The sequence below is a fragment of the Hipposideros armiger genome, unplaced genomic scaffold, assembly GCF_001890085.2.
Source record: "Hipposideros armiger isolate ML-2016 unplaced genomic scaffold, ASM189008v1 scaffold_151, whole genome shotgun sequence".
Taxonomy (NCBI): Eukaryota; Metazoa; Chordata; class Mammalia; order Chiroptera; family Hipposideridae; genus Hipposideros; species Hipposideros armiger.
Window position 1 is genome coordinate 2203426 of NW_017731501.1, and position 24742 is coordinate 2228167.

General features: G+C 39.3%; 1 protein-coding gene and 1 long non-coding RNA gene across 2 annotated transcripts in view; one reads left to right on the forward strand and one right to left on the reverse strand.

Annotated features, from left to right (window-relative positions):
• Positions 1–19455, reverse strand: part of LONRF1 (LON peptidase N-terminal domain and ring finger 1) — a 29853-nt gene extending 10398 nt beyond the window's left edge. Inside the window, exons 1-7 of the mRNA XM_019651009.1 lie at positions 18647–19455; positions 9170–9288; positions 7803–7925; positions 4895–5044; positions 4126–4366; positions 3928–4024; positions 2555–2669 (exon numbers count right to left, since the gene is read on the reverse strand). Coding sequence (XP_019506554.1) covers positions 2555–2669; positions 3928–4024; positions 4126–4366; positions 4895–5044; positions 7803–7925; positions 9170–9288; positions 18647–19364 — 1563 coding nt within the window. The 5' untranslated portion in view covers positions 19365–19455. The remainder of the gene's footprint in view (positions 1–2554; positions 2670–3927; positions 4025–4125; positions 4367–4894; positions 5045–7802; positions 7926–9169; positions 9289–18646) is intronic.
• A 116-nt stretch (positions 19456–19571) lies between these two features.
• Positions 19572–24742, forward strand: part of LOC109387251 (uncharacterized) — a 61709-nt gene continuing 56538 nt past the window's right edge. The window contains exon 1 of the long non-coding RNA XR_002124949.1: positions 19572–19946. This is a non-coding gene — a long non-coding RNA (uncharacterized LOC109387251). The remainder of the gene's footprint in view (positions 19947–24742) is intronic.

A 24742-nucleotide genomic window follows, 5' to 3' on the forward strand; every position in this document is an offset into this window, starting at 1 on the left:
ACGTCCTCCACAACTAGACTGAAGAACAAAACGACAGCAACTTGTCTGTTCCCCTTCCCCCAATTCCCCAATAAAAATCTTAAAAAAAAAAAAATACAGATTGCTGAGCCCCACCCCAGAGTTTCCTATTTAGTGGCTCTGGAGTAGGATCTGAGAATGTATATTTCTAACAAATTCCTGGGTGCTGCCGGCCAGGGAAATATACTTTGAGAACCACATAGACTGGAGAGAAGTACTCTTGAGCAGCTAATACAGACACAGATAACTGACGAGTTTATTATAATATTAACCAAATTACAGACATTATAAAAAGCAATTTTATTAGCATTTTCTATTAAATTAATGGAGATGTTTTAAAATTTAATATTCATGCATATTAAATTTGGGGAAATAGAGCCTCTCTTACATTACTGATAGGAATTTAAATTTGTACAGCATTTCTAGGGACCTAGGCAATTTGGCAATTGGTGTTGAGAATCTAACAAATATATGACCTTTGAGCTAGTAATTTACCTCCCAGGAATTACTCTGAGGAAATAGTCAAAGATGCAAAGCATGGTATATGAAAAAATAGAACAAAACAATGTACAAATCCAACAACAGGGAAATGTTAAATCATTCAATTACTATACTATCTTTAAAATATATTCAAATGAAAAAATAAGCAAAATAAAATGACAAGTAGGAAAAGTGTAAAACTGTAGAGGATATCATTGTATTATTTTTTAAATATATATTTAGATTTTACGATTTACATTATTTAGGGTATCTTCAAAGTTTGGACACAGGATAGTTATTTTTAAATAGTGTGTTAGTTATATTTTTAAGTAATATGCTTATCTTTTTTTCCTTCAAACTCCAGACATTTTTTATTATTATTTTTTATTTATTTATTTATTTAATTTTTTTAGCTGAGCCATCCTGCCACCTATTGGCAGCTCAGCGGCTGCTCAGCTCGGGCTGGACTCGAACCGCTGTTGTTCAGAGCTCAAACTCTTGAGCAAGCTCTTAACCAACTGAGCCACTCGGCCGGCCCTCCAGACATTTTTTAAGATGAGATATCTCTAAATTTAAAGCAATGTATCTAATGGTTAATCTGAAAAACAGCATAATAAATATACTAGAGTATCTAAAAACTCTGGAAACACAGGAAAAATAGCATATTTTGAATACTTCACCTGAAAACACTGAGTACATTAGTTGAAAATGTAACTAACAAACTCTTTAAGAGTTAAGTTTATCTAGTTTCCTGACTGTGACTATTCTGTATATGGTTTTGTGTTGTATATATCGGCTTATTATGTAACATTCATATCAAATGTAACAGTATTCATATGCTACTATAACATCTATATAGAGTTGTGTTTTCTACATAGGAAATAGCTATGTATATTCAAGAGCAAAATGGTTTTATCAATTTTTATTCATATTTGGAAGACACTTTTTTCTTTCAACAATCCTGTAAACGCCCAGAGAGAGGATCACTCTTCCTGGGCAATGCGGTCACTGCAGCTGGAGTTCAGAATTATAAGGGTTAGGCCTCCTCACCTTAAAGGATCTCCAGTCACCCCTGCAGGACTGAGAGGGGGTTGCTCTCTCATCTTACGGAAGATATCCACCTGGGATCTAGCGGTTCTCCTGACAAGGTTACTAGTAGTGCTGATCACTGACTTTACAAGAAGGAGCTTGGGAAGCTGTGCCTCCCTCTCCTGTCCAGTCTACCACTCTCTAGAGCTGTGCTGAGCAGTGTGGTAGCCTCTAGTCATATGTGCCTACTTAAATGTAACTTAATGAAAATTAAACAAAATTAAAAATATAGTTCCTCAACCACAATAACCACTCTTCAATTCACGTGCTTAATAGCCACATGTCTATCATGTTAGACAGCATAGAAATATTGGGTCGTCAAGGAAGTCATGACATATTTTTCTATGTTTTTCAATGCAAAAACGTGTCATGACTTTCCCGACGACCCAATAGATCATTTCTACCAACACATTAAGTTCTATTGGACAGAATTGTTTAGATGTTAAGGGGCTGGACTAGGCTTTAAATCTGGCCTTTTTTTTTTTTTTTTTTTAAGCTGAGCCATCCTGCCACCAGTTGGCAGCTCAGCGGCTGCTCAGCTCAGGCCGGGAATCGAACTGTTGTTGCTCAGATCTCAAACTCTTGAGCGAGCTCTTAACCAACTGAGCCACTCAGCCGGCCCTAAATCTGGCCTTTTATTGGGAGAGAGAGGCAGGGCAGTTGGGTTTCCCCAACATTCTCTTCATTAAAATTAAACCTATTCCTTACCAGGTATTTGACCATACCTCCTTGTTAAAAAAAAATTCAGTGCAGGGGCTTTGTCTCTAGGACCTCTCTGCTTTCCCCTACCTCTCCAATCTCACATTTCTCTAAAACTAACATGGGTAATGAAATGTTATTCTTTTTGGTCACTCAGTATATATAATGTAGTTCATTTTGAATATGATAATTATTATTTCTATGGCTGAACAGAAATCAAACCATGTTGCCAAACTTAAGACAAACAGATAAATATATAAATGTTTACCTCTTTTAAGCTTTCTTTGCAAAGGGGACAATAGGGTGTATGATCTAAACAACGCTCAAGACAATTCTTACAGAATGAATGTCCACAAGGGGTTGTTACTGGCTCAAAAAACAACCTGAAATCAACCAAAACACATGTTAGTTTTCACATTTAATTATCTATTGGAAAAACTGAACAAACTAACAATAGAACCATAACACTAATCTCTATTTAGAGAAGGAAGGAGGAGGGTCTGGTGGATAGAAGAGGGAAGTAGCAGTGATAAATGCAATTATACCCTCCTGAACCTTTAAAAGTTTTCTATCAACAGAGGTACCCTGCAAAGTGCCTAGAGTTATACTGACTAGTATAACAGCCTCTTGCCACATGTGGCTCTAAACACTTGAAATGTGGCTCGTCCAAACTGAGATGTGCAGTAAATGTAAAATGCACAACAGATTCAAAAGCTTAGTGCAAAAAATAAGTACCATTAATAATTATTAATTAGCTTTTTTATAGATTCTTTCTCATCTCTTTAAAATCAGTTTTAATAAGCTTATAAAAGCCTTACAAACATAAAATTCATTAAAAGGAATAATCCAATAACTATTACAGTTGAATCCTAAAGAAATATTAGGCTTAATACCAAGTGTAATAAACAATATGGAAAAACTAATTTTACTTACATTATATTATAGTTATTTCCTGAGACACTTCTAAATTTCCTAGAAGTACGAGTACTGTGAGATGTATAGGTACTTCAGAAATTGTCTGGTCTAATCCCCTCACCTCCTAAATGAAGAGACCTAGGCTCAGAGTTAGGAGACATGCTCAGGAAAACAGCTAGATACTACCAGCCATGCGTGGCTGTTCCTTTGACTCCACCCCAGTTTATGTAAAGGAGAAACTTTCTAGAGTCTTTTAGAAATCTAAGCATTCTACATAATGGAAATCCTTATTCAATGGCACTTTAGCAGGATTTTATGGTTAATATATATAAACAAGATAGAATCAGATACATACAACACATAATTAGAATTCTTACTCAAATCTAAAATCATGGATATATCTAAGTTTTAATAATATGTATAGCTTTTATAGCACTTCACAATTTCCCAGGTACTTTTCATACTGAAGTCATTTGATTCTTATGACACTGCGATAGAGGCTATGCAAATGCTCGCCTCACTTTGTAAACAAGGAAAACAAAGGTTCACACATTATTTGTCCAAGGTGTGAAAGGTCAATCTAGGACTAAAATTCTTATCTTTTGATTTTTAGTACAGTATTCTATTACTTTACATTGCCTACTATTACAGAGTACCTTTATCTACCCTGTATTTTACTTACATTAATATAAAATATTCATCTTTTATAAAATTTTATATACTTACCTCATGCAGAGAGAACACTCAAAATCTGAGACATCTATTAATTCTTCTGGTATGTCACCATAAGTTAATGAAAATGTACAGACTTCACTGCGAGTTTCTATTTAAACAAAGAGACAGAGTTATCTTTAGGAAAAAGTTTAAAGGCCATTCTGAATCAATAAATAAATGTGTTTTATAAAAGTATAGTGAAATTTTTACCTCCCTGCTTTTTAAGTTTATTTCTTCCATCTTCATTTACAATTATATCCTGGTCTAAAAGAGACAACTTTCTTTTCAGCAGAGCACCGTTTTCTTGAACAGAGAGTAAAGGTTCTGAGGACACTCTTTTTAAACAATCCTCTCTGGCAGGCATTTCTGTTGAGTTTATAGCCTGTGCTGACCGAGCACGATTTAAGCTTCCCTTGACAGGCTCTGACATGACCACTTGTATTTCTTCGTTCTATAAAAATACAATAATAACAAGGGTAACTGTTTCTTTACTATCCTTTACTACCCTTGCCAAGAATCAAACCGAAATGAAATTTCAATGTCTTATAATATTCATTTTACTGCTCATTTAATAGCACCAACTTTTAATTCCACAACCCTGGCAAATAAATGATTCTTGCCAGTACTTATATAACCCTAGATATCAAGCTAATTTATATTATAATGAGGTTTAAGGAGTAATGCTAATATAGTTGTTCCTTCCCTGAGGGAACTAAAATAAATAGAATGCTCTCCATTTTCTATAAGACTACAAGTATTCTGCTATTCAGGTGACCTAAAATTGTGATTAATGAACAAGCATTTCCACATAAAAGTTTTTAGTGTAAAATAAAAGGCTATAGACAAAAATCCTATTAAAACAATGCTAAATAGGTTAAAGTATCTAAGCAGATTCTAGTACTTAAAATGAGGAAAGCATATTATCTTGTAAAGAAATGGACACACTAAACCCATGATAATCTTTTCTCTCCCCCCTTACCTGCTCTGGGTCAAGCTCACTGGCAGAGTGAGACTCTTCTATTACTGAAGGAAAACCAAAAGGCTTGTTTTTAATACATGGTAATGAATTCCAGGAAGAGTCCTTCAGGCCTTCTTTTAAGTTTTCAGGTGATAGTAAATCAAATAAAATCTGTAAGAGAAATATTATAAAAGTAATGGAAAATATAAAATATTTGGTTAAGAATAATTTAATATAAAGGTACCTAATATTTAAGAATTTTTAGAAAATTTGTAGCAGACATTATTTTTAATGAGCAGGGGAGGAACTACCAAATAGATTTGAAAGTCTTGCAAAACCAAAGTGTGCCTCAACAGGGTCAATATCACCTCAAAGAAATGATTCAAAAAGAAGGCACAGGAGTGCTTCATTGGTAGCCTGAGAAGGTACCCATGGTAAAGGCTGACTTTTTAATGTAAGAATTGTAAAAAGAGGAGATCTTAAAAGAAATAGAAAATATTTACTTCTGAAGATTAGCGAGTCCTATCCTGTAAAAACATGGCTGACAACAATGTATATTTTAAGGCTGGACTTAAGTGTTTCTGTGAACTAAAGAACTTGGACCTCTAACGACAAAACTAGAATTCCATGTATTTACACTAAATTTAGCTTCTCAATAAATTGCAAACCTGCTCCGCAGTCACCAGTGCCCAGCTGTTGGGCGGGAACACCAAATGGCAGTTACCCCATAACAGCTGGGAATTAACCTGGGAGGCAGCTGCAATATCAAACTTTCTGGGATACATCTAAAAGGAATTAGATGTATCTAATTACATGCTTCTATCAGGAATACATCTAAAACTCTCAAAGAAACAGGGTAGGTCAAGACAGGGGAAGAAACTAGCTAGAAGAAAAGGAGAGAAATTCAACAATTTTTTACTGTCAAATAAGCTTTTTTTATATGCACAGCAGAGCATTTCTTAAAGTCTAAATATGGAGGTTTGAGTTTTCAACTGGGCTATCTCTCAAACATACAAAAATAAGAATTATTTATGAATCATTATAATGTAACTATGACTATATATATTATATATATAATGTAAACAAAAGTGTATATATCTGGTAGGTGTTCAAACAATACCCCATTTAAGGAACAAAAATTTAAAAATCGGTATATGTTTGATATTTCCCAATTTAAAAAAATGCATTAAACACACACCTACCCTAGAACCCAGAAACTCCACTCCCAGGTGCTTACCAAAGAGATATCAAAATATATGTCTACAAAATGACTTGTACGAGAATGTTCCTAGTTGCAGCTGGAAACAATCCAATTGAAAATCACTACTGACTGTAAATACCACAAATACTGATATGTTTATACAATAGAATACTTAGTGAGCAAAAAAATTTTAATTACTGGATGTATCTCAAAAATATGTTGAGAAAAAAAAGGCAGACACAAAGAATACACACTGTATGATTCCATTTACATGAAGTTCTAGAACAGGCAAAACTACACTGCTGATAGAAATCTGAACAGTAGTTGCCTCTGGGAGCATCGAGATAGGGGGTTTACTGGAAAGATGAGGGAGCTGCCTAGGGTGATGAAGTATTCCATACTTGATGGGGATGTCGTTACATGGGTTTATACATTCTCAGAACTCACTGAACTACAAAATCCATGCATTTCATTATATGTAAATTATACCAGTTTACAAAAAGCATATTGGTGAATACCAAATACTTCAAAACATCAGCTGTTCTGCATGCACATGACCTTATTAACCAACAAATATTTACAGAAATATAAGGATATCCAATAGCATGGAAAATGCAAAATTATAAGCCCTTAAAAGTCTGCAATCTCCCCAGGGAAGTAACGCTAGCAAATACAGAACAGTCAGAAAATACACAATAGTAAACAATAGTTTGTTAAATCTGTAGGCTAGAATGTATGTGAAAACAAACCTCAGAGAGGACATACCGATGTTAGCTGGATTCATAAGGCATTTGGGGTTAGAGAAAAATTTCAAAGTTCTCAGGCTTCAGGGTACATAAGACTCTCCCAAAGTGCTTCTTAAACTATGTCCCAGTTTCAGAGACTCCAATTCCTAAGGTCTGTGGTGGGGTCCAGGAATCTTCATGTTTACCATGCACCAAAGATAATTCTGATAAAAAGCCACAGTCTAAGACTTAAACATAACAAATAATGTGGCATGTTTCCAGGATATTGAGGAGAGAATCATGACTGGGCACTGAAATGGTATCAGGGTAGATTTTTCCCAAACATTTTTTCAAAGACTTTGGTCTTTCCAGATATTCTGTGAATAAGTTTGACAAAATCTGAAAACTATTGTCATGTTAGCATAGCAAAAACTCTGAGAAGTTTTGAAGAAACCTGTTTAACTTGGTTTAACCCAATGTTTCCTTAAATCATTTGATCAGAGAACCCCTTTCCCCTTTTTCTTTTAATTAACACCGACTAACACACCACAGAACAAACTTTGGAAAGTGCTATAAAGACTACTGAGAAAAACAAGGCAAAACAAGTTGACTGGAGCAATACTATTGGCAATATAGAAAGTAAGCAAAGTTTAGACCTGAAATGAAAGGTAAAAGGCAGGCCAATAAAAATTCCAGAGCAAGAACATCATGACAATAATGTTTAATTAAGGATAATTAGTCTGGTTCGGATCAGACTATTGGGGAATGCCTAAATATAACTAAGCAAAAATAATGTATTTAAATATCTGTGAATGAAATGTTTTTGATTTCAATAAGAACTCAATACACTCAGTATATGAACCTGAAAACCACTTGTCAAGTTGCTACTTAATTTGACTCATGGGCTTCTTATGTTCTTATCCCAACTTTGTAATTAGCTTTTTTAAAAAAGAACTATGCTTTAGCCCTGTCTTGAGTTATTATAGCTGGGAAACTAATTTACCTTTTCTACTGCTAGCTTTGCAGGTGCAAAATCTTCATCAAGGGCTAAGCACTGCAGAAATAGTTGTAAGGCATCACCTAAAAAGCCAGCATCGTGGAGTACTTTTCCTTTTCTGAAGTAGACCTTCAATAAAAACACATATACACAACTTTTATTGATAGAATTGTTGTTGTTTTTTTAAATCAATATCAAGTGAAGAAAAAAAAAAAAGATCTGCTCGGAAATGCTCATTTTGAAACCGAATGACTCTGAGGAGCCCAGAACATTTTCGATATACTTGCACGTGATCCTGGAAAAGCACTTATGGAGGAACTGAGGCCGAGAAAATGAGTTCAAAACCACATTTCTAATTATATCATTCAGTGATAAGTGCAGAGGGTTCCTTCTTTTTTGAACAATTTTAAAGTTGTCCATACAGATCACTTTTCCCTCTTATTCTTACTATATATTTGCCTTGTACTAACCAGTCATGTCATCATGGGATTTTGCATCATTTTCCTTATTAACTTATAATTTTGGAGCATCCTTACTACACTGTCTTCAAAGGCACAGTTGTTGTTTTTTTCTTTTTAAGATTTCCATCTTTTTGTTAAATTAGAAACCTTAAGCACACATTATAATAATTACCATCTACTGTCACCATTGTTTCATAAAAGGGGGATTTTTAAAAATTAGTTTCAGGTGTACAAAACAATGTACACCTTCACAAAGTGATAACCCCTTCCCCAATCTACTACCCCTCTGACATTGTATATAGCTGTTACAATTTCAAAGGCACAGTTTGAATGAAGGAAAACTCACAAAAGAATAACTTTTAGCTTAAGTAACATTTTTGGGAGATGGACAGATTTGCCTTGGCATTTGATAAAAAGAAAAATCAGTAAACTGATTACATACAACATCGCAAGTCTTTTTTAAACTATACAGCAAGGCAACTTCCTGTGTCCCATCTACTGTATTAAGTCACTGCCTAATCATTTGGTTCCCATCAAAATGCCTCAATCAATTTTCCAGCCTCAAGGACCTCTTCTTTTCCATTAATAAACCTGCTCCATCCATGTCCAGTTTGCATCCATCTTCACAATATGGCCAGTTATATCTCTTTGAGGAAATTTTGTATACTAAAATCTCTATTTTTTTCTGTTTCTTGAATTCAGCTTGTTCTTTAGTTAGGAAACAATGATATCTTATAATTTAAAAAACTGTCAGATGATATTTACCCAAAGTTTTGATCTTAGATTTTGAGACCTCTATATAATTTACTTATAGTCAACCAGTCCATTCTGTTAAAACTTATAACCATAATTGAATGCAGGTTCCCCAGTTAAAATTTTAAAACGTATGCAAATGATAAACAGCAATTTTACCTCAGGCCAATTTGGCAGTTGAAAGAGAACTGCATTTAAATCTTCTATGGCTGCTTTAAACTCTTGGAGACCAGCATACGATTCAGCTCTGTAAATTTTTAGAGTCAAGTCGCTGGGCTCTGAAATAAATATTTTATAAAGGTTGATTTTTTTGAAAAGATTATTGTATAATGTACAAAATACATCACACTAGATTTAAGAATAGACTTAGTAATTCCAGTTGATAACCACCAAACCAAAGGTTGTGCACCAAGCACAGTATAAGTACAACCTACTTACATGTAGAATTTTATCTGTAAGTTATATGAAATCATTAGACTATTTTAGTGGAGGAAATTGTGGTTTTTAAGAACACTGGAAATATTTTTTTACTATGAATAATCACCTCTAAGAAACCAAATGTTTTCTTAAAAGTACGGTATTCTATACAGATTTAAAAAGACATGTCTTAGATATTTATAAGATCTGCCTTAGATATTTACAAGATTTAATTTTTTAAACCCTAATTTCTAAATCTTCATTTATAAACGACCATAGTGTAACACTGCATGTAACAAAGACTGACCAAGGCTCAATCTTATGAGGTATATAATGGTCCTTTACTTGGGAGAAAATGGGTTGATGAGAGTCAGCTTTTTTAAGAGGTTAAAATTTTAATTCCTGACATTAGCAAGAATGGTATTAGACCATCCCAAAGCAGATTTAGTTTCATATATTCCGGAGGAAAAAAAAAGAACTTTGCTGTTAATTTCACTATCCTCTATGTGTCTATGTGAGAAACCAAATTAAGTATCCAATATGGCATTTGGAATTTCAGACACTTAGCTGGTTCACTAAATACTATAATCAATTACTACAGGTACACGGATTCTAAAATGGAAGTCTAAGCAAGAAATTAATTTTCAGTAATCTACAGATGACATTAACTTGACTCTTAAAGCAACTGATCTTTGAAGCTTTCAAAAATGTATGCATATAAAATAAAGCATTCATTGTGAGAAAGGGCATAAAGACCTCTTAAAAAAAACTGTGATAAAACTCCTCAATCGCTCCATGGTTTACTCTAGTTTTTAAATGACTGCTTTTCTATAGATAACTCTTGATTGAACAATTAAATTAGAAGGGCCTTTTTTGATTGCTGGTGCTTGAAAATTGGAATCATGTTGTTTCCTCAAATTTACACCAATGAAAGATTTTAAAGAATGAAATTAGTATTTCATGAAAATGTCTTACTTCCTAAATAAAAGATATGTCTAGAATATTTCTTTCCTTTCTTAAAGCAATATAATTGGAAATCATTGTCTCTGAACAAAAAAATAAAAACCATAAAAATTGAAAACTCAATATGGTTAATCAATCAAGAATGAAAAGTTGTAGCACAAAGCTAGACACTGTAGGTGTTCAAAAGATTTTACTTTATCTCTGTTGTTGAGGAGCTTATTATCTAACTAGAAAATTTTATTTTATTGTGAAACAGAATCACATAATCCTGATTTGACAAGCATAACGGGGGTTCAGAAAGTGGAGAGCAGTGTTTGCCAAAATAGTCCAAAAGTGTGTAGTAAATACATCAGCATTGAAACCCTGAGCTGTAAAAATAAAAAGGACTGCAGCCCAAGCCCAGGACATGCAGTTTTCCACCCACAGCTGGGGTGCTTCCAGCAGCATCCTTGAGACCCGCCTCCACTCCAGCACCTACAGAAAGAGGGACTTCACTGTCGCCACAAGCAGCCCATTCCACTTTTGGATCCTTTACTAGGCTTTAAAAAAAAACACCAAAAACCATTTTTTTCTTCTTTTACAGCGAGTCCCCATTGCCTCACACTTGATGCAGTGCACATTCAGAACTACTGAATATCACACCCTTTCATCACTCAATAGTCACTTTTATTATATATAGCTTCTTTTGGGCAGTACTGAAGGAAGTGACTAAGAAGACCTCTGTCTTTGAGAAAACCCAATCTATCAAACTTCTCCACTCTAACCAAAGTGAAAAAAGACTATGTGCCCTCTGCTCTCAACACAAAAACACTGCTGAGACTCCCTAAGGGGGTCCTAAAGAGTTAGTGTATATTGGGATGAGAAGAGGTATACCCTAAGAAGAGATGACATGAGGGTCAGATTTTAAAACTCTTGTTCCCTAATTCCTCATAGGTAATGTTTTTATTGAGAACTTCAACTGTTAGTAGAATAATTATTTTGAATGATTCTTATTAGGGAAACAAAAAACCTCACCAGGTGAGTTCAAACCCTCAATATCTTTTAAAGAGATTAGGGGCACCTCCTAATTCTAAAAAGGAGCCAAATGCACTAATTGAGGCCCTTTGAATATCCAAAGCATACAGAATGTATGCCCTCTGTGTAAACTTTTTCCGAAATGCAACTGAAAAAAAGCAATCAGCCTTGGCTGTGTCATTAATTCAAGTTGGAAAGAGTCAACAAATATTTACTCTATGTTCTCTACCTGGCTTTGAGGACCTGGAGGGAACAAGTCACCTTACTGCGCAAGCCCCTGCGAGGGGCCTGTCAGTCCAATACTGCAGATATCCACTATGCCTAGCAAATGCCTGGCACATTATAGACACAATTTACTGAAAAAGTGAAGAAATATTGTAAATATAGATGTAGTTTGGGCTACTTGTACTGAGCATGATTTAATTCCCAGACCTTTTATCTTCAGTTTGATTTTTTCACCCTACCTTCAGATTCATCAAATTTCCAACTGCCTGCTGTACTTTTCCTCAAGCTCAGTGTTCCCCACAAAAACAAACAACAAAGAAAGGTGTCTTTTCCCTGTATTCTCTATTACTAACACCAGTGACTTCCCAAATCAAACTGAACTTTATCAGTTTTCCCTCCTATAATAGTCCTCAAATCTGTTTCTGGACTTTTTCAACTCTACTGCTAATTGCCATAGTTCAGGCTCTTGAAATCTTTCTGGGACTATAGCCATAGCTTGCTAACAGCTATCCCTGCCTCCCGGGTTACATCACAGACAGGATAAAAAGGGTATTCAGCACAACATACAAGTTCTTCCACGCCCAGCCCCTGCCCATCTCTCCAGCCTTTCTTCCTATCATCATCAACCTCCCACTTTAAGTCCCAATAAGACCGAATTACGCACCTGTCCCAAGTATACCACTCAACGTCATGCCTCCTTCCTTCCTTCGCTCGCAGAGTTCCGTATGTGTCATACCACCCCACCTCCCCTTTGTCTGGCTAACTTTTTCTCACCCAACAAGCTCACCAATCTCTTCTCAAGATGCTTTTCTCTGAGTCTACCTCCACTCAGTGTATCATAAAGATCAAGAGCATGAGCTTTGCAGCCAGAATGCCTGGGTTCAATTTCTGGCTTTTCCACTTAACTTGCTGTGCCGTGGGGCAAATTTACCAAACACCTCTACCTCAGTTCCCTCAGCTATAAAATTGAGGGTTGTTTCTGTTTTTTTTAAATTTATTTTTATTTAAGAAACACCACTTACTATGTGTTATTCTCAGTGATTTACAACCTTTGAGACAATCCTACGTGTGCTTAGCATTGTCCACATTTTTATAGATAAGGAGCACAGAGACTTTAAGTAACTTACCCAAGATCAAAAAGCTAGTAAGTGGTGGATTCAAGATTCTACTTCAGGCAGTCTGGCTCCAGAGGTCTTGCTGTTCATCTCTATGTGAAGAGCAGTATTTATCTCACAGAGTTGGTTGGTTGTTCAGGAGAGTAAGTTATGTGCAAAATACTTAGAACAGGGTGCACTGTAAGCACTGTTAAGTGTTTGCTATTGTGATTGCGTTCACTTACTACTGTATGTGCATAGCATTAATTATAAAATCTGTTTTTGAGCTCTCTCCATTATTTCCTGTCTTTGTATCCTCAAGTCCTGGCTTGTACTAGGGGAAATTTATTAAAATATGTATGCTTAAGCTCCTCAATTCATACTCTTATTTTCTCTTCTCTTAGACCCAGTAATATTGTGAATTGTTAGGCAAATAAAAGTTTTGAAATAAAATTCTACTACACATCTGAGGAAACTAGTCTTAAGGCATTTCATGGGCTGAGGATAGAGTCTTCCAGTCTTGATTCCTCATCTTTGTTCCTATTCTTACCTTAGGGATACGTGATTAGTACTAGGAGGCTACAGGTTGTTTCCTTAGTTCATCTTCAAGAAACTTCTTTACCAATTACAAGCTATTAAATGTTTACATATAAAATTTGAAAAATATAGAAAATTAAGAATTAAAAATCTTTTTCACACCACAAAGAAATAACCAGTGGTTTGGAATAAACCTGTACTTTTTCTCTTGTGTGTGGATTACATTTTTAATGTAGTTTTATAAAATATACCAAAAATATACTGCTTATAATCTGCTTTTCTTGTCAATATAATTAATTAAGTCTACATGATTTTTAATGGTTGCAAAATATTCTACTATATACACAATCTTTCAAAAATGCCCTCTGCTGTAATTTTTAGTTCAATTTTTGCTAATATAAAAAGCAGTACAATAAATATCTATCTATATGCCTTTACATATCTGCTTATTTCCTTATTTTTTATAAAGTTGAATGTGTAGAAAATTACACAGATATACAAAGTTTTTAATACATTCTGCTACCCCTCCTTTTATAAAAACTTATTTTATATTCCTACAAACTGTGTGTATTTGTAGAAAAATACAAATGAAAAATAGCATCATTATTTTAATGTGCACTTCTTCAGTGAGCCTGACCTTTAAAACTACTATATATTTATTGGCTATTTAGATGGTTTGTGTTAATTATAAAAATTCCCTGTTCGTATCCTTTTTCTCATTTATCTGAAATTTCTTTTCTTTGATTTATAATGCCGACCTATTTCACAAATTTCAATGCATAAACAAAATACCACATTTTTTTGCTTCTTTTACTTTATCAAGTTAAGAGTGGTAGGACTCCATTATCACAGTTAAACTAAAAGCCGCCAACTGACAAGTTATCAGTGATTGATTAATAAAGTCCAAGAATACTGGTTTGGTATATTAATTAAGATCATAACCACTGGATTCAGAAGATCTGGGTTCGGATCCACTATGGACAGTTTACCTCTGAAACTCAGGCTCCTTACCTACAAATGCTAGTGATACCAATATCTTAAGATTGTTTTGAGGACAAAGATAATGTATCTTAACAATTAAAACATTGCCTGGCACAAAAGTGCTCAATGAGTAATAGTTATTGATATTACAAATTATTTCAAAACAAGTTGATAAAAAACTGAGATTAGCTTTTAATATATTACTGCCCTTTGCAGAATAAAGTTAGGAGATATATATATATATATATATATATATATATATATATATTTTTACTGATTAAACTCAAATCTCTTCATGTTAACCTAGTTGATTAAGATATTAAAAACCCTTTACATTTTCCTTAACTGTATTCACTATTTTCCCATAATTTGACTAATCTTTGTATAACTAAAGCAGTATCTACATTTTATTGATGTGGGCTAAAATGTTACCACTAATTAACATATGCAATCTAGGATCAGAATTTAACCCTTACTCTGGTAATGTTATTAATGTGGTAGAGAGAAAAGAACAGAACTTGACATCACAAGATTTGGATTTCAATTTTAGCTAAATCATCTTGTAGCTGTAGCATGTTTATTTACATTAGTAAAAAATACTATATTGTAATTAATATTTACGGGACGTTTACTCTGTCAGGCACCATTCCAAGCACATTACAGGTTTTGGCTCAATTCTCACAATAGACATAGGTGGTTGTTACTATTGGTCTCTATCTATGAGGTAGATACTAGTGTCATTTTTCAGATAAGGGAACCAAAAGGGAGGTCAGCCGACAGGCCCCATGTTAGAAAGTTAATTGAAGGGATGCATTGCCATTCAAACCCAGGCAGTCAGCTCCCAGCATGCACAGCTTTAACCACTAGGCCACACTGCATCTCTAGCTTGGGGTGCCTCCATTGCCTTCTGAGGATAATAGTACTCCACAGGATTTTTTGTGAGGATCAAATGATGTAAAGAATTTTAAAATACCTGCTATTCAAGGACTATATAATTAATATAGACAAAATTTCCTTCTCCGTGTATTTTAAATAAAATGTTCTCCCCCTTATGACCTTTATTTTTTAAAAAGCAGTTCAAACTGTAAATTATACCATTCTGTTGTGTTCTTTGGGGAGAGAAAGGTGTCAAAGAGAGGAAGCAAGTGAGAGTAAAACTTCACTAAAACTAAAAGCAAGACAGCATAGCAAAGTGGAATCATTTCAATAGACTCAAGTATAAAGATTCCATGCAGAAAAGACTTTTACATAATATCCTTGAATACTAAAAAGACAGAACGTTATGAAACATCTGAGAGTTAATATCAAAAGATCAATGGATTAAGTGTTATCTAAATATATTTCAATTCAACAGAAACTTATGTAATCTCAATGGGAAACTTCTGATTTTGGCAAAGGTTTTCAAGCTTTCCTTTCTTGTTGACAGAGATAAATTTGGATTTGTGTGGGCTAAATGTAGACTAGATTATTTTTTTCTAGTTAATATTTACTAGTTTCATTATAAAAATTACATGAAAAAATTACAGTGAAGTTCTTTTTCTATTGTCAACAATAATGAAAGCATCATTAGTAACTACAACTGTACAGTTTTATAATTAAATACATTCTAAATGCCTTCCTAGCTAACTAGCCAACTCTCAAAAAGTTATCACCTAACTATACAAATATTTATAATTCTAAATATTTTTATTTATGCCCATAAACTGTTAAACACATAATATCTATCTGTACTTTACCAACTATAATTTGGTAGCTTTAAGATTTTTTTCCTCCTACTTTGCACTAATAATTCAAAAGGTGAAAAAAGTTATCCGTGTTAGTACCATTCAGACATATTTTCATGTATGGAATTAATGATTTTAGAAAGACCTAAAAATGAAGGGGTAATAGGCTAATGAGGTGAGTCAAGAGACTTGGGTTGTAGTCATGCAAAAGTAAGATTAAGTAGCTGAATGGGCAAAATTCCCATGTGCAATCAATGGAAATGGAAAAAAAGATCTTTCAGAGTCTTTTTTCTGTTAAAAATAGTATCCTCAATCCAAAGCCCAAAATCTTCCTTAATTAAAAGATTACTGGTCACAGAACATTAAGCTAGACTTTAATTAGTAAATGTGCTTACTTTTCTGCCATGGATTAGGACCTGAATTCTTATGAAGCACCTACTTTAAGAGGTCAAATCACTGATATAATACTAAACAATGCTGTTGATAAATGTCATCCTTTATTTTATACTAATGACAAAAAAACTTCCTTGGAAATTTATGTTAAACATTTTCATTGGATGAGCTATAAAGGCAGGATGAGTCCTCCTACATTTGGGAGTCCTGGAAGGTACAGTGCTGCCTCTACCATCAGCTAGCTGTGGGACTGTGGACAAGTCATTTCACTGCCTTAGCTCCTGCTTCTTCATTTTAAAAATAAGGACCATGGCCTAGATGGTCTGTACTTCCCCTCTCATACTCTATTCGCCCAGAGCGACAGAGTTGTCTATATCAGAATTCTGTATTCCAAATATTCTCTTTTGTTCTGGGTCTAACATCCCCATAAAAATAGTGAAAGAATATGAAAACATGCCAGTTTATGCTTTGAGCTCTAAAGGTGTTAAATAACTTGGTATGTCAAAAGGTCTAAGCACTTAGGGTAAAAGAACTATAACAAAATACTTTCAGTTACATGGTTTATAAATGTACCTAATACCTAACATCAGTTTATATTTTATGATAAGACAGGTATGGGTAAACAGGAACGAGCCTAGGGGGCAGCCTTTTGACTGGGGGCTGGGGTGGGGGCTCTAACTTAAGTTTACACAACAAAGGTTGTGATAACAAATTTAACCACACCTTCCCCCACCCCAATGGGCAAAGCTGAACACAACAGAAAATGCCACTACAGATTACATCCTGGTTAGAAAAGTATAAAATCCCAGCTAAACAGAAACTCAGGGCAGCTGTCTACACTCTGCCCCACCCACAACCCCCAACTCCTCTGCCAGTCTTTCTCTTCTTAAACAAACTTTCTAATTTCTATTCCTCTGTGCCTCCTGAATTCTTTCACAACCCACAAACAAGTGATCATGACATTTTAGATGTCTATTTTCTTGGGGATTATTCCCCCAAGTATTATTTCAAGTCATTATATATGCTAAGCGTGAAATATGCTTATTTAACACAAGGTTTAACAATGACATTATTGACATTTGGGGCCTGGCAATTGTGTGGGACGCGGTCCTGTGCATTTTAGGATGTTTAACAGCATCCCTGGCCTCCACCCACTGGATGGACCAGCACCAATCCCACAAGGGGTGGCAACCAAAAATGTCTCCAGACACTGTTCCAGATAATGTCCCCCGGGGGGTAAAATCCCCCAGGCAGAGAACCACAGATTCAAATAACAATTCTTCATTTTACAAAAATAAGTCTGAAATGTCCACTTCCACAGCTTAAAACCACCTTAAGAAAAGTGCTAACCTAGGTTAGAAGGCAGATGCTGCTTCTCTGAAGGGAAGAAATAGACAAAAGATCTAAAGGCCTATCCTCACAACTTGATCAAGAGTGGAAAAGCAAACAGAAGCGTGCGTGGTAAAGAACTCGATGAGACTACCTCTTTATCTTGACCGTGAACTAGGTGTATTCGAAACAAAGCACATATATGTTTATGAAATGTGTGATTTCAAATAGGCAGGTTGAAATCATCAAAAGCAATCAATTCTGCAGGCATTTTCAGGTAAGACTTAAAACACCCCTGAGCAGCTCGGACACCCGCCCGGAGCCGAGTGGCCAGCGGGGGCCCCCCGGTGCCGGGTGCGGGCGCCGAGCTCCCGCCACGCCCACCGGACGTCATCCGTTACACAACGCACCCCCCCACACACACGCACACAGCTTATGCAATTCTGCCCTCCCGCGGCTTCCAAATTGCCCCAGTGACTTTTGTGGGAGACAAAGGTAAACGTTGCCCGCCTAGCCTTAGCTGGGGGTCCTCTCCCCGCCCCGGCTGTCGTTTGCGGAGCGGCCAATTACCGGAAAGAGTGCGGCAGGAAGAGAGCAGCCGCTCGGGCTCGCCCAACTCCCACCCATCCCGCGCTCCGGCGGCCTCGCCGGAGCCCCCACTCCGCTCGAGACGCGCCTGCCAGACCGCAAGGCCGCGGCCGAGGGAACCCCGCGCCTGTGCGCCCCTCCCCGTGCCGCGTCACAGTCGGCTCCGACGGCGATCCCCATTGTGACCGAAGCACCCCGGGGCGCCGCCCCCTCCCATATCCTCGAGGAGCCCGAGACCCGACACAGGGGAGTCAGGCAGCCTTGGGGAAGCAGAGGCGCCTCCCGGGGGCTCAGACGAGCTCAGAGTAGCTATCCCCTCCGGACAGGAGGGTGGGGTCGGCCGGGTTCGCGCCGCATCCCCGCGCAGTCACCTGCTCGCAGCGCCTCGCAGGCGGCGGCCAGGGCCTCCCGGTAGCGCCCCTGGTGCAGCAACTCTCCGAGCCGGCCGGCCGCCCGGGCTCGCTCCTGCTGGCCCGGGAACCACTTCTCGGCCAGGTGGTTGAGGACGACGCTGGTTCTGAAGCCCGAGGCGATGGCGGCGGCCAGAGGCGGGGGCCGCGGGGTGGTGCCCTCAGCATCGGCGGCGGCGGCGGCAGCGGGTGGCAGCCGGTCCCGGCAGAGGCGGCAGCGGGCGCGGAGCTCTCTCCGCAGGCAGCGGCGACAGTAGCTGTGGCCACATGGTACGGTCACCGGCTCGCTCAGAAAGTCCCGGCAGCCCAGGCAGCTGAGCAGCCCACTGGCACCGGTGTCCGCGCCCGCTGCCGGCGTCGCGCTCCAGCCCAGCCCATGGCGGAGCCGGTAGTTGAGCACCAGGCAGTCCACCAGGGTGCCCAGGCACTCGGGCCTGACCGGGGCCCCTCGGCGCAGCGCCGCCGCGTACGCCTCCAGCGCTCCCTTCAGGTGGCCGCCCAAAGCCAGCAGCTCGCCGCGGCGGAGCAGCAGCTCCCAGCACTCCGACTCTGCGGCCGCGCGCTCCAGCCGGTCCCCGCTGCCACCGCCCACTTCCCAGAACCGGCTTCGGCTCCGCGGTCTGGGGGCCATGTCCCGGTTCCCTCCCGGGGAGCTCCTCGCAACGACCGGAGAAGACATGGCCCGCCGAGGGCTGCTCTGCCGCCACCGCCCGCCGCCACTGTCCCGGAGCCTCCGGGACGCGCGGCTCCGCACGCGGCCCTCGAGCAGGGGGGCGTGGCGCGCGGACACGGCGGGGCGGCGCGCGCCCGGGAAGCCCCGGGGGCGGGGCCTTGCGTGCACGGGGTGGGGCCGGGCTCCGCTGGCGCACCCGGGACTCCCCCGCACCGCCGCGGGCCGGGTCCCCAGGGGGCCGACTGGCTGGCCCCGCCCCTCCCGAAGCCCCTCCTGGCGAGGGACAGGAGGTCAGATGATCCCCCAGCGGGGATCTAATTGGTTTCTCCCAAAAGAAGGGCCTGGCTTGTAACTGAACAAAGCCCGAAGGAGTCTATACCTTCATCGCCCTCGCTTCCCCGCTAGAAGCCCCCCACCTGCCACGGCTTCTCCCCTAATGCCTGCTTCCGGGGCGTTCTTCTGCCAAGAGGCTGGACTCGTGGGACTAAGGCCTAAATACCTGCCATTCCTCTCCTGACATACCCGCCCACCCGAGTTGGGACCCGCGCCCTTTGTGAGAGCCTCCGGCTGTAGTGTCTGGGTTGTCAGGTACAAGTCTGCATTTTCATTAGTTTGTGCCCAAGTTACAGATAGACACGTAGAGGCAGAGGGCCTAGGAATGCGCAGTCAGTCTGATGACTGTGACTCCTCAGGTCTAGAGTCGATCAACTTTAGAAATAATATAACCCCACCGAAGTTCCTGAGGTGACTCCTTCCAGAGGGCAAGACACTGTTCCGTGGTGCCAAGTTACTGCTTTCTTTGCTGTTTAAAACTCACCCCCACCTCAAGGGAGAAAGCCACGCGTTCCTGAGATGTAAGTTCTACTCTCCACATCTCATAAACTGCCCCACAGCTAGTAAAGACCTATATTTGGCGTTTTTAAAGAGTAAACACCAGGATGAATGCTTTTCATATGGTTGTCACCATATAACTAGAACCCAAGCAGAGTCAGCAGTTTTGCTAACAAAAAAAAGACCCGTTTTTGGTTTTTCTTTGTATAATAGGTTATGTTTTCTTTAAACTTGATGGCACTGTGTTTTAAAGCTCTCAGTTGAAATATTTACAGATTTGACTATAGGGTACTAGATTGTTAATGCTGGAAAGTGACTTAGAACTTTCAGTCCTTTGTTGAATGGTTAGAAACTGGCCCAGAGAGGGCAAGTAATATGCCCAAAATCACACAGCTAATATTATACAGAGGTTTTAAGATCACCTAGCTCTGATTCTATTATGTTACTATGTTAGAGCTTAGAAGTACTATTTTACAGGAGATTTTCAAAATAAGCTGCTAGATGGAATGTTAATCTGAGCATGCTATGTCTGAAATCAGCGAACATTTAACATCCATTTTTATACAGAACAAGTAGTTGAGCTCAAAACTGCTTTGAGTTACATGTTTTTACTACACAATGAGCAAATTGTGTAGCTTCAGAGGAGATGTAGATATATTGCCCCAAAAGGAACAAGGAAAAAGCTACCTGAGGAAAGGCTGAGGCTTTTGTTCCAAACAGGGTGCACAGGCAAACAAGTTTATCATTCACATCAAACCCGGAGCAAATTACAGCTAAGACCCAAGGAGCAACTTCTAGTCATTTGAGGTGGGGAATATTGGGATTTATTTATGTGCATAATCTTGAATCTAATTCTAACCCCCTAAATTACTACCTTCCTTCAATAAGCACAATGACTGTAGTCAGATGCCCACATACCCACTGTGACTTGAAACGGTGAATGATACAACATTGACCTTTGCGTTGCATTCCTGTCCTTAACAACAGCTAGCAAAACGTGCAATAGTAAATAGTAAATTATTGAGTAGTAAGTGTGTTCACGATTATACCAGTAGTGTAAGAAATTGTTGGACATGCATACATTATCAAATATAGTTTACATCAGGTTTTCTCATGCATGGTTCAGCAAATAATACACAGTTTCATTTGTCCTTTGGAGTTTCCCTAGTAAATGTGACAACCACATTTGAATCTGGTGTGAAATAAAATGGTACAAGTATAATGGGAAAGGAAAAAAATGGGACTGTAGGAGGAATCTTGCCGTGTTCTCCTTGGCGTTTGTGAATGGTTATAATTCATGTTTGCTGGTTTATACATTTACATAACTGGTTCTCATTTATGTAACTTATTTATGTAAGAGGTTGTACTGCCTCTGTGGCCTTTGTGTGCTGCACAATTTCCCTCTGAATCCGGAAGTCTGGGGCAAAACAATCACTGGCTCTATGACAGTTCACTCTTCACAGTCATCCTGTGCCACCAAAAGAGGATATGCACTCTGATGAGACTGCTTTTTAAATTCAGAGGAGAGAAAAATGAGTGTATCTCTTCGTTCATGTTCTAAAATTTGGACTTTGGTCTCTGACTCACCCAGCAGGCTGCCAGGAAGAAAAGGGAATTCTGTGAAAGAGCCCCCAGGCCAGAAGGAGGGCAGTGGGGTGACGGGCTCGCCTCTGTTTTCCTTTGAGCATTACGTCGTTGGTCTTTTCTAACAAAGTAGTAAAATCATGAGATTTGTATTTCATTTCAGTTTTAATTTTAGTGTTGTCTTCTAAAATAGATCAGTTATGTAAGAGAGTAAGAAGAAAAGCATATCTGTTTCCTAATTTGGAAAATGCTTATCACCATCATTGCTTGCGTAGCCCTGCCCTCCCCTCCACACCCCTCCCCCCCACACACGCACCAGAAGGAGACTTTGCCTGAGAGAGTTAGGTAAACTCCTATGAAAGAATAACGTAGCATAGTGCTTTCTTTGGACACCAGTCAGCTGAAGATGAGTATTTGAACCTCTATTTTTTTTAACGTGGGTGAATTTACCATTTGTTTCTTCACATTCTTATCATTAAAAAAGATTGAATTTAAGCTTTAAAGAGCCAAGCAAAATTATGCTCTCTTCCTGATTCATTTCAGTTGGTAACATTCTAGTCTTCATTGAAAACAATAAAGTGTAGTATAACCAGTATGCATCCAGTAGCATATCTACACATAATGCACAAGATGGAAGGGGCTTTAGAGACCACCCCTCATACCCCTCATGTTATATATGTATATGAGAACACTGAGGTTGGAGAAGCTGCTGGGTTAATGGAAGTCATACTGAAGCAGGAATCCAGAGACCATCTTGATGCCTTTAGGTCTGCGAGGAAGCCACCTGGCCATCTCTGAGTGTGGTTTGTCATCTGTAAACCGAGGGAACTGTAACTGGCTCTCAGGTGCTTCTGCCTGTGAATCCAAGCCCTAGGGGTTTGTTTGAATACAATGAGAGGAGGCAGAGAGTCTCCCAGACTCAGGAACACAGCAACATGACACCTGATGAAAATGTAACAGCAGAAGGCGAAGGTTGGAATAGAAGAGGAGGGTATCAGGAAGCACACTTTGTTGATGTGCACCCAGCCCTGTCCAGAGGAGGGGGGACCATTCTGTAGGACAGGGACATTTTCAGTGACTGGACAGGGATCCCCCACACTTCTTCGCCACTACTGTAAATCTGTGAGAGGCTGGAGGAAAGCTGTAAAGGCTGGCGGGGGGGGGGGGGGGGGGGGGCTGGTTATATAACGGGTATTTGTGAGGAAGTTTATATAAGATGCTAAAAATACAGTATATGATTGCTATAATGGTGTTCTAAGTGAAAAGCCCTAATGAGGACAACCTGAGTAGGTTAAATAGAGGTGATGCTGAGTAGATGTCTAAACCCAATTGCCTGCAATGACTATTGTCTAACCAAGTACAGTTTACTACTCATTAGTAAAATATTCTCTATTATCCCAGTGGGGAACACTGCCAGTGTGCTCAAAGGGCATTACCCTTACCAAGAACACCCTTCTTAATTCTTGTTTTCTAACATTCGGAAGAATCTAGAATCTAGAAACACCAAGTATATATGTTATATCCAGCTCCAGATAGAACTGGATAGCTCAAACGTAGCCAGCAATAGCTGAATTTAGTAAGCTTTCATCTATATCAGTTTACATAAACAACTTGCTTCAAAGAATGATTTGGAATTTTATGTGATAAACTTATTTGTGTCTAGCTGAAAAAAATATATAGCCACTTGTATGTACAAGAAAAGTTTGCAACTGCCAAGGTGGTGTGAGTTGAAGGACACTCGGTTGCTTGCAATGAGGCCAAAAACCCCCTTACCCAGAGGGTAGCCACCTGGATTCTGAATACCCATGGGCAAAGTTTTTCCAACTCTGTATGACGAAGGGGTTGTAATATATAATTTCTACAGTCACTTCCAGCTCAGAGAGACTGTAATTTCTGAACACATCCCTGCCTTTTGATAATTTTCGAGTGGAAAACCAAGCAGTTTGGGCCCACATTTGAAATCTTTAGTTTTGTAATTAACCCCCTGTGGGCCCATGGTCCATTCCCGTAGAGGTGGTGTCTGCACATTTGGCCCACTTCTGCCTGGGGTCTGGGTGGGGTCATGAAGTTGGGAAGGTCAGGGTTGCCTGGTGTCCTTGTCCTGCGTGGGCAGCTGTTGGGTGATGAGGACAAAGGGTGAAGTGATGCGCTAGGTCACAATGGGCAGGAGAGGGTTAAAGGCTGCCCAGCAGGGTGATTTAGGTGGAGGCTCTAGAGCAGTGGTTCTCAACCTGTGGGTCACGACCCCTTTGGGGATCGAATGACCTTTTCACAGGGGTCGCCTAAGACCATCGGAAAACAAAAAGATATTTACATTACGATTCGTAACAGTAGCAAAGAAAATAATTTTATGGTTGGAGGTCACCACAACATGAGGAACTGTATTAAGGGGTTGCGACATTAGGAAGGTTGAGAACCGCTGCTCTAGAGAAAGGCAGACACTTGCAGATTGCCATTCAAATGGAGGGATGAAAAAGTGAAGGCTGCAGTGAACTGGGATGAACTGGCGAGTCCCATCAGGGACGCCACTCCCGAGAGAGCCACCCGGCTTTGGTGACTTCGGATGGATGCATTTTGGATCCAAACTCCAAGTTCATTCCCAGCTGGCATGAAAGGGCTGAGTGATGAGTAATCAGTGACCCCATACACTTGCTAGTGGTCCCCACCCTGATACTCTGGAGCAAAAAGGAGACCTGTGCAGATCATGGCTCAGCCATCTGCCAGGGAGACCTGGGGAGGCAGGCGGCCTGCGAGGTGAGGTGCGGTGAGCAGGGGTGGAGGACCCTCTGAGAGCTGTCTGGTTAGGTAGCCATGTGCAGTGAATCCACGTTACCATATTATCCTTTGGAAAGCAGCGTACAGTTAGCACAATGTTTAATACCTCCACGGGAAACTGCAGCGACAACTGTACAGGATGAGTGTGCTGTATGCAAGTGCACACCGATCTTTGAGAACAACTTTATCCAGAT